The sequence below is a fragment of the Rhagoletis pomonella genome, unplaced genomic scaffold (assembly GCF_013731165.1).
Source record: "Rhagoletis pomonella isolate Grant_MI unplaced genomic scaffold, Rhpom_1.0 Rhpom_scaffold_00002, whole genome shotgun sequence".
NCBI lineage: Eukaryota > Metazoa > Arthropoda > Insecta > Diptera > Tephritidae > Rhagoletis > Rhagoletis pomonella.
In genome coordinates, this window is record NW_023458556.1 from 52344627 (window position 1) to 52355811 (window position 11185).

At 36.2% G+C, this 11185-nt stretch overlaps 1 protein-coding gene across 3 annotated transcripts; it reads right to left on the reverse strand.

The window, feature by feature from the left end:
* Nucleotides 1-2656: 2656 nt before the first annotated feature.
* Nucleotides 2657-11179, reverse strand: LOC118733796. Of its 3 annotated transcripts, none has more exons than XM_036463368.1 (4): nt 11087-11179; nt 6726-9185; nt 5895-6652; nt 2657-5699 (listed from the first exon to the last, which is right to left on the reverse strand). In XM_036463368.1, exons 2-4 carry the CDS (start codon nt 8438-8440, stop codon nt 4855-4857), a joined length of 3318 nt encoding a protein of 1105 aa, XP_036319261.1. In that variant the 5' UTR covers nt 8441-9185; nt 11087-11179; the 3' UTR covers nt 2657-4854. The 3 variants fall into 3 exon arrangements, with proteins under 3 accessions (XP_036319261.1, XP_036319259.1, XP_036319260.1); XM_036463366.1 differs by having other exon boundaries at nt 11054-11179; XM_036463367.1 differs by having other exon boundaries at nt 11050-11179.
* Between the last annotated feature and the right edge of the window lie 6 nt (nt 11180-11185).

The following is an 11185-nucleotide window of genomic DNA, read 5'->3' on the forward strand; positions in this document are numbered from 1 at the left end:
TAGTACAGTAAAATTCATATAAACAAACGTAGAAAAGCGAAAAAATATTTTAAATAAAAGGTAAGAAAATGTATGTACGTATGTGTAGTTAAAAAGTAATATTTACGAACAATTCGTATCTTTGGTATAGGTGTGAACAATTTATATATAGATAGGTAAATCGAAATGAGAGAAAAAAAATATTACAAGAAAACTTAAATTATGAAAAGGCAAATAGATACATAATTGCAGTACGCATGTACTATAACGTCTGTTAAAGGTCCGAAGAGATGTTTTTTTTTTGGAAAATATGTTTTTTATCAGTGTCCGAAAGTAACCGTCAATATCAAGATTTTAATTTTTATATCATACGTTTTATTTTCTCGATCAAGAATAATCGTTAAATTTGCATTTTTTTTTGTTTTGACATTTATTTTGTGATTTTTATTTTTTTCGATAATTTTCACGGTTAAATGGAGATTGCGGTTTTATTACCAATTGAAATCTATTATAAATAATGATCAATAGATAGATAAATAAAAATCAGAAATAACGATCAAAAATTTATCGAAAAATAAAAATCACATATAAGAATAAAAAATGTATCTAAAAAATAAAAATTCAAAAATAAAGGTCAAGTTTGACCGGAAAAATAGATCAAATTTTAACGATTAAATTATGATTTTTATTATAACGGCGAATGAGTCTAAAACTGCCTGCACTTCGAGTACTTTTTCATAGAAGATCCCAGCGACCGACCCTTTTTCGCTTTGAACTGAAAAAAAAACTTTTATATGCGGCTAAAACTTGATATTAGGACATTCGATTGCAATATTATTGAATATTTTATTGCCCGCCGAAATAGCCGGATTTTATTCTACTGAAATAGTAACCGAATTTGTAAGCTAAGCGAAGAAACTTGCTACAAAGTAAGTACAAAGCGGCAGTTATTTAACTTAAGTTTCGAAAAACACTTATTAGTTGCATACCACTAGCTTAAGAGTGAAAAGTTGGTAGTCCACTGTCTTTCACTCTAAGTTAACGATATGTTTTAACCGGTACAATGGTAAAAGTGTGGAGCCGTCTTAAGCGAATAGTAATTTTTGAACATTTCAAAGTGCAATGAGAGGACTAAATATCATTCTTTAAAAAAGCTAGAGAACCAGGATGTCTCAAATAAGCCAGAAATACGAACTTTAGAAACATAAACTTAGTTAAATATGTTTTACCACCACTGTACAAAAATTAGCTTTAGGTTGTAAAGCAAAAATTAAGGATGAAATGCAAAAAAAAAAAAATATTCTACATACATACATACATAAATAGTAAACATTTTTCTATATTACGCGCATGCGCATATGCCATATTTTGATGTTTCTTCTCTCTCTTTGATCCAATCGAGTTACTGTGTTCTTTGCTTTTGTGGTTGCTAAATGAATACAGCGAAATGGGTTTAGGCATGGCTACGGGTAATTCTGGCCAATAGAGGGTATTGCGTGGAATAAATGAAACTTAAAAAATGTTATTCGAAAACATTCAAAAGTGCATATTATCCATGCAAAAAACAATTTGGTACGGTTTTGCTATCGGAAATATAAAATTTATTAAACTTTATGACTTCTGTGAAAATATTTCGGAAAAATATCAAGATTTGCCTGCGCTGGACCTATTTGAAAATTCCATCAACAATAGAATTTTTTGAAATAAAATTTGTTTTTAAAAATAGTCTTCTTAAAAAATCACCAGATGATAGAAGAGTTTAAGCTTAAAAGATCTGCATTAAAATTTTTAAAAATTTGATCTACGGAATCAAAAAACTTAGATTTTTGGAGGTATTTTCAAATCGGTTCAGGTCGCGTAAATCTCAATTTTTTTCGAAATATTTTAGCGGAAGTCTGAATGAAAATATAATAAATTTTATAATTCCGGTGGAAAACGGAAACTTTTTTGGTGATGCACCCTAATGTAAATATGTACATGCATATCAAATGTATCAAACTTACTAATAAGGAAAGCCCATGAAAATTAAAATAAAATAAAAAATATATAAACCAATGTTAGGTGCAAAAAGTTCGTAGGTTCTTCGCATAAAATTTGAATTGCTGTTATTTTTTAATGCAAGTAAGTAGTATAGGTAAGTGTAGAAATTCAAGAGGAAGTGTGATCTTAAAGGCATTGCAGCAGAGAATATGTCTATGTATGGAAGTATGTTATTCACTAAATTTCTATGTATTTCCGTTGTTGACTTTAACTTATTCAATAAGCACTCGTATAAGTTTCTACAATACTAAAGCTAATTATTGGAATTTTTTCTTCAATTTCACGTATATTTTGTTACTAATTTTCACTACTTTTGAATTCTAATAGTTTCTCAAATTCAATACTCGCATGTACGAGTATTATACAAATACATTGGCTCACAAAATTTTACTAAATTTCTTGATTTTACATACAACATTGTATTTGTTTTTTTTTTTTTTGTTCCGATATATACTAATTAAGTAATTCGTTTAGTGTGAGGGCAGGAATAACAACACTTTTCATTGTTTTATTTTGCGGTTTTTTGCTTAAATTTTGGTAATGCACATTACTTATTATTGCTTTACTATTTTCATGCAATAACTACAATATACATATACATATACTAAGCATTTTTAGACTTCGTAAAAATTTTACAATTATTTATTTTGAGTACAACGGCGTGCAAGATGAAACAAGGGAGGTTAGATGTCATTAAAAATAATAATAAAGAAAAAGAAAAACATCGAATCCAAGATTTGAGCAAATGTTGTCGCAAAACTACTGGAAAATATGTTTTTAAAACCAAATTACATTGAAAATGAAATGGCCAGTGCAAATGTGTGCTTCGATTTTTTTGCAATTGCAAGAGTTCCAGAAAAACTTCTGAGATCCATGATTTTGCATGAATACATACGTTATTTTAATTGATAGAGGCCTTAACCAACACTTTTCTCGAAACTGCGTTCTTCACATATTTTGGTAGGATATATTAAAATACACCATCAATAAAAATTTTAAAGTGTTAGTACCAAAAACAACGGAGTTACATGCCACTTTTAAAAAGCCCTTCCCGGTTTTGGATACCCTTTTTTTGTTTTTTGCTTCTCTTGAAAAATATTTAGAATGAAGAATGTTTACCGAAATATTCTGAATAAGAAAAACTTTGGATAGCTGCTCGGAAATTTTCGTTGCTAGAAGCTCCTTGCTGGCTAGTGTACTACTTCTTATTGCAGTTTCAAGTCAATGGATATGGTGTTTTGTTCCAATTTCCTGCATCTTCACACCTTAACCCTACATGAGAAGACTTATTTATATTTAAAAAATATATATGTATACTCAACATTCAACTCCCTCTAGGGGATTTCCGAAATGTCAATGCAATAGGTATAGGTGTATGTATGTATGCATAATAATAATAATATTAAAATCATGAAATGCATAAAAGTGTTAGTATCTAAATATAAATTATTTATGCCCAATCAGCCGTAATATGATTTGGGGTCATTTATTAGTAAAAAGAGTTAAAGTGTAAAAGCTATGAAGATGTTGAATAAATCTTTATCTGAACATCCATACAGCAAGACTAACTTGTAACAAATGAACAAAGATCTTTTAAAAATAAATGTATAGTTTTAAAATACATATATTTCACTATCCTGTGGAATATTATCACCGACACAAAAATTTTCTAAAGAAGTGGCGTCAAAATCTGCATTGATGCGTCGCAAGATAAAAATAAAGAATCACATTCTCATCTATGTTAAGCAAAGTGGTAATTAATGCACACTTGGCTACACTTTTAAGCCTCAAATTATTTGAATAATGCAGAAATAGCCGTTGTAGCGCACTATTGGGGAAAAGTTGACGCAACTTTCGCACACTAACAATGGCCATATTGAAACTGAAATCACACTGGGACTCTTCGGTACATTTGCTCGATGCACACACAAACACTAGAAATATTAAAAATGTTAAAAATTTTGTTCGAACTTGGTTTCCCTTTAGGACGCATGCATTCATTGGGCAACAACCTAGACTAAGAGAAGAAATTTCAAAAACATCGATAAACTCGTATTATTTTTTCAAAAAATAGTCGTTTTTTTAGTTAATTTATGCACTTACACTGAGTATTACTCACAACACACATAAAGTGAAATCAATGAACTTAAAATGAAATTTAAAAAAAATATTAAATCAAGCAAGAATAATTTAACGATGCAATAATTATATACATTTAAACTATTTTAGAGCATCATTAATTACTTGTTCACTTAACAGCTACATCAATGTTATATTTATGGTTTCATATTATTACTATAATTAAACTCATTTGTGCTTGCCAAAAGAAATAAAACAGAGGGTAATAGAGATAGCAGTTAGTGTTAAAGATATTGTGAATTGAGTGTCATGGAAGAAGCTACCTTCTGCAGCAGCTGTTCTGGTCGCTCAGTCAAGATCGCGCTAATCAGCAAATACATATATACACTCACTACTCTAATATTTTGATATTAATCTATTGATTGTATTGCCTACATTGCGCGCATTTACTTATTCAACTTTCTTTTCAAATATCGCATCCATAATTTCTTTAGTGTACTAACACTAAAATAACAAAATTTACCATTATTTGAATGTTGTAAACTTCTTAAAGAGTTTCTAGCTTAATTTCGTTTAACAATACAGACAAAAAATACTTGCTAATATTGGCATTTGTTGTACGCAACTCGATAATTGCTTGCGCTGGTCGGCACTCGTACTCGTATGTATGTGTATAAATTTCGATTTTAAGTCCCCTGTTCGATTCTTCGATTTCCATCATCACGTTGATCAGACCACCATGTGCGGCGCTACTGCTCAGTCGTAAATGAAATTCGCCGAATCACAAAGTGCATCGCTATCGTCACCGAATTTTCCATTCATTGTGTAACTGGACCCAGCGCCATAGACCCATTCCTTTTTAATAAAATCTCCATCGGTAGTGGACGATGATGTCTGGTGCAAGGGTCCCAATGAGCTGTGGTCAAGGCGAAAATCATCATCATCGTCCGGATACAATTGCACAGGAATGGTGTCGGGTATGGAATGCGGATCAAATAGATTTCCATATGGCGGCAGCGAGTGATTTAAATCGACATGATGATCAACCAAGTCGCTGTCAAAGTTCGACATGCGGAATTTCGAACTTGGCGGCGAGTGTGGCGAATGAGGCGCTGCGGAATCCTCAAACATTACCTCTTCTTTGATGAGCATTTCATTCGAATTGTCACCCGAACCTGAAGAATACAGATTCGGTTCAACTTTGATAATGGCTGTTGTGGCCAAGGACGGGGAGGATTTCTCATCGTCGTCGTCATCGTCAAAATGCTGACCATTCACACGCAATGATCGATGATGAGAACGAGCCGAATCGACAAAATCGTCCATGTCGTCATCGTCATCATCGTCCAAATGCGCCGGATGTCGACGTCGGTGGCTATTCTGGTGATTTCGGTGGTTATTATTGCGCTGTAACGCACGGTGGTGGCTGCTCGATGAAGAAATCGATGAATTGAATTGAGACTGATGGTTGCGCGTGCTTCGTATAGTCGAAGTGCCAATAGCGGCAGATGCGAGCGAGAGCGGTGCCCCAGATTTGGATACTACCACTGACGAGGAACATGATGTCGACGAAGATGAAGGCGTTGGCGAGGGAGAGGGGCCTGCAAAAAAAAACATTTAAAATATGGGCATTAATAATGACCGATGAAAAATGTGCTATGCATAAAAGAGATGATGTTCAGAAATCAATGTGTGAAAAACTTTCCCACGAATTTTTCGCCTTTAAGTATCGACATCTTCATAGGCGTATTATTTCGAGTTTTCAAAAGTATTTGCTATAAAAAGTTGAATCTTACCGACTTGTTGCACCACGCTCGCCAAAGCAGAGGAGAGTGTGCCCGCGCCACCTGTAGAATGTATTATTGGCGTCTTTCGCAACAATTGTTGTTGCAATGTATTACTATTGCAGCTTGTATTACTGCTCTGTATTACGTGAGTTTGATGCTGCGACTGTGGTTGTGACAGTCCAACGTTTTGTTCGTTCTGCATGTAATTCTTGATTACAATGGTACGGGTGGGTGTCACCAAAAGTGGTTGTTGCTGCAATTGTTGTTGCTTTAGTTCATGCGATGCATCCGATGATTCATTCGAAGAGTCCTCAACGGTTGTTGTCTGCAAGTTGTGACTGGCAGAAGCCAGTGAAGAAGTCGAAACAATACGACTGTTATTGCCGTCAGCAACACCCTGTATGCTATCGCTCATTCCCGAGTTGTCATCGTCCAAATCTTCAAGCAATTGTTTTTGCAAATGGCGCTGCATTCCACTGGTACTCGGTCCATCATCGCTCGATTTGGGTTCAACTTTGACAATAGTGGCATTCGTGGACGATGACGCTGCCGTTGCATTGTTGGCCGCGTTTTTATCATATTTTATTGTATTTGAAACTTGTGAGGTCTGATCACGCTGATGCACTTGCATATGTGTCTGTAAGGAGGACTGTGTATGCAACTTTTTCTTACACACTTTACATTCGAACGGAAAATCACCGGTGTGGGTGCGAGCGTGTATCTTCAAATTGTAACGCTGTCCAAAGCCTTTGCCACAGACGTCGCATCTGAAATATGAAATCAAATAGATATTATTAAAATTAAAGAAAGCTATAGGAAATCATTTTCGTCGTTACTCACTTGTGCAATTTAACGCCTGAATGTAATTTGGAGTGGCCACGCAGTGACGCCAAAGCGCTAAATACTTTTCCACAAATCTCGCATGTTAAATTCACATTTTCATTGTGAATCTTTTTGTGCACTTTAAAATACTCGAAACTCATAAATTCTTTGTGACACACATCGCATTTATATTTGTGGCGTTCGGACTGCTGACCCGTATGTACACGCATGTGTTTGATGAAATTGGGCCTAAAACGTACAACACGTCCACATATCTGACATTCGTACGGCTTGCAGCGCAGACAATGTTTCTCATAGTTTTTGAGCGACTTTAGAACCATATTGCATATAGCACATTTCATATTGTTTGCGTGACCCGATCGGTGAATGTCAAATAGTTCCTTGGACTCAAATTCTTCTACACACTCAAGACATTGATAGGTTAATGGATTGTTGTTGGTGGTCGTGTTTTTATTCCCACTACCATTTGACGTCGAGTGGGAAGCATTACTTTTAACTGCTGATGACGCAGCAGCAGCAGTATTTTTAGCTACCACTGTGGAAGACGCTAAATGGCCAGAAGATGATAATGGTGATGACGATGATGTTGAGGGAGATGAAGATTGTGTTGAGACTGGTGTTAACGCCGGCATTATTGCGGGCGGTGGTGTGGCTACAGCTACTTCTGCGCTTCCAGCTGTAGCTGTTGGAATTGATGGCACCGTTGCCGGCGCTGATGTACTAGATGTCACCACTGTCATTGGTGTTCCAGTGGTAGAAACAGGAGTTGCCTGCAAAATGAGCTGTGTAGGACCACTGCCCGGTACACCTTGTTGCACCACATTCAAAACAGTCATTGGACTGCGACTTATTACAGCCGGCATGCGCACAAATGTTGCACCGGTCATACCGCCCATAGCATTACTGATATATACAGGCCGGCGTTGCAAATGAGCCAATGCCTCCGAGACTGGCACCGTTAGAGTGCGACCTGTTGTTGTACCTACTATTGAGCCGGCCGGCAATACTATTTGCTGTGTCTGCCCGCCAGTTAGTTGTGAATGGTGTGCCGTGATTGTAGGTGTACTTATATAATTTATACCAGTCCTAATAAACTCTTGTTCGACATTTTCTTCTTGCTCCATTTTAATATCAGTATGTTGGAGTTGCAATTGATTATCTTCAGCTTCAGATGCTTGCTCCTCTTCTTCAATGTCTTGCAAATTTTCATCATTTAACTCGGGATCCGCTTCTTCTTCTTTAACCATATTTGGAGCCTGCGTTGTTTGTATTATAATACGACGGCCATTCAGAAGATGATGTTGCGCCATTGTTTGTGCTGACGCAATAGTCGCAGCAGCGTTGCTGACTACATGGGCTCTTGGAAAATCGGAAGCGCTTGTTACTATTATATTCGGTGGGTTTTGTATTTTAATGGTAGGGTTCGTATTGCGGCTATTAGTGGTTTCTATCGTCGCAGCACCATCATCCCCCATATGATCGTGAACATCATCTTCGTCATGCTCCATGGGAGCTTCTTGCAATATAAATTCGATTTGTTGCGAAAGAGCGCTATCGTTCATAGCTATTAAACCATCCAAGTCCTTTCCACTAACCAATGAGCCGCCGCCGTTATGATCACTGACAAAGAGAGAAGGCAAAGTATTGCCCACGACACCACTACGAGAAGTTGTGCTGCCGGACCCATTTGCGGCACTACTGGCCATTTCCATTCCTTTGTCAAATTGTACTTTATAATTGCTGCGCTTTCTATTGAAAACGAAGTTTGATTTTTATAGTTAATTATTTTGCAAATATTACTGCCAAGTGCTATCACAGTCACCAACCACACACTCATTAAGGTCCTTTAGTGCGTCTCTTAATTTTCTCGTTAATCAGTGAAGAGTTTCTAATAGCTCTCAGCCTCCACGCTGAAATTTTTTAATGTCCCGCATTTTCACATCATTTTATTACGTTTCGTTTTTTCTTTCCGACTTTCGCGCACTCTATTCACCTTCGCCGTTTGCTCTTGGTTATTCTTAAATTCCACTTCCACTTGTGCTTCTACTACTACGGTCCGCTTCTGCGTTTATTGATTTCCTTTTTGTTTGAGATTTTGTGCGGTCTCCGCGCGTGTGTGCGTTTGATTGTGTGCGCGTGTGGGAAATTTTGTAGCAAATTACATTTCATACACAATTTAAAAAACTCTTAAATCTTCATTAATTCACAACGTAATTTTTCATTTATTTGCATTTACTACACTTATCACTTTTATAGCTTATTTTTAAATGAGCAGTTTTTGGAGAATTGAAAATTTTCCGTCCGCTTTACTTTTCACTGCGTTTTTTCCGTCCTCTTTGCATTGTTCTGTTGAAATTTGCACTGCGCCCCCTCAACGAGATTGCGTCTTCGTTTTATGTTCGCTTTTCAAATTTTTCTTGGTCCTTTTCGCAGAACACAGGTTTGCATTTTCAAGTACTAAGGGTTTACGTTTAAAAATGGCTAAATTATTTAAGCAAAATTTTTTGCTTATAAAATAAATGCCATTCTTATGTAAGCCTTTTATAAATACTGAAGGTAATATATATTGTTTTATTCTAAAAACAACGGTCATTTTAGCAAAAATAAGTCACTTCCCTAAAATAATTTTGGAAATTTGTACGCTTTTACATCGAGTTCGTTATTTCGTTTTGCCTTACTTAAAGTGCGATGAAACGTGGCAATACAAGCGCTTTTTATACGCACTTTGCTGTCAAAATGCGAAAGCGTGCAACTTCGATTGGTTTGTCCAATGGGACAGAGGTGTTATCTAAGCGGCCTTTAGGGGGCATGCAAAGAGATGTATCGAGTCGTGGGGTGTCTCTCCGCATGCCAGGCGTTCGTTGGGCCCATCTGCATCTAATCTGCTCAGATAAAAGTTGAACCTGCTGCAGAAGCGAAGCAAATTAACCTGGGTTTCGTCCACGTCAGGTGGTTGTGTTCCCAAAACTGCATTTATAGGTCGATAGTCAGTTTAGGTCAATTCTGACTCTGTGAATGCCGTTTATAGCCAGTCGGTATGCTTTATGAACCTCTGGACTTCGTTGTTGTTGTAGCGGCTTACTTAGCAAACTAGCTACCGCATCTCTCGCGAGATAGTTCGCCGCCTCGTTACCCTCAATTCCCTTATGACCAGGTCCCCACGCTATCTGGATGTTGTGTTTGTCAAGGAATTTGAGCTTCTCAATGTACTCAATTATCAAGCATGAATTGATTTCATGGCTGTCAGAATTATGATCTCACAGTACCCTATATAACGATTAACCACACAAAGGTAGATAACGTAAACCTTCCGCTTTAAAAGATGCGGAAATCCGAAGATTCCGCCCCCTATGCGTCTGGGGTCTTCAAGTCGTCTGTGTACTAAAACAGGGTTCCACCTTGAAGAAATGCGGAGATGCCCCAGGCTGCACTGCAGCATAAAAGCCTGATTATGGCAACTTAACTTAATTTAACGGAATGTAGAACTTAGAGAATCAAAATGAAACAGATTTCGACGAGGCATTAAGTTACGTTAAGTTTCGGCTGTTCAATTATAAGCAACACCCATTTAACAGAATTTTTAACAGAGCCGTAAGTTACGTTAAGTTGCCATAATAAGACCATAACTCTACTTATCACCTTACATGGATTTAGATTGAATACTTTATTAAGAGGGTGCTAAGGTTTGTATTCTAAACTTATATTATTAATGCACAGCTGCACTGAGAATAAACTTGTTATTTCTTTCAATTCCTTTTATACTAATGTACTTTTTGTTTTTAAAAACCAGTGAAACAGATACAACCAAGGTGTAATAAACAATGAGTGACTGACAACTCAGGTAGGCACTCTTTTAAGGTACTATTATGCCAAAAAATAAAACCAATCGATTCAAAACCCTTAAAAATTTTTTTTAATTTGTCTTTATAGGATGTTCTTCTGAGAGCAATGTCAAATTCAATCACACTTTGTTGAATACATTTTGGATACTACTAAGTAAAAAAAAAATTGCTTTGGCAACCCGTTGCTAATTTTCACATTTCTCACTTTTTACTTTTCGCGCCCTCAGTCATTTTTCGCTTTCTTCATTGCATTTTGCACGCCGTTTACTTAATTTTCTTTTTCTATTCTTATTCGCTTCACCGCAATCGCTTTATTAGCGCCTCTTTTCGACTGCTTTGGACATATTCGTTCAACCCTTCTTACATTCCTCATTCCCTTTTAAAACAAATTTTTTCCTTTCTTCGTTTTCAAGCTTTCGGTCCTTTTGCGTTTTTCCTAATTGCCCATCATAAATCACATTTTTATTTTTCTTTTTTACCCACTTTACTGGCATTTAATTGCATTGCACATATTACGTTCTTGACCGCCAAATTGCAATTCACCGCTTTACGTAGTTTTTCAACAAATTGTCACTAGACTTTTTTATTTACAATTAAAAATTTTCACAGCGATCG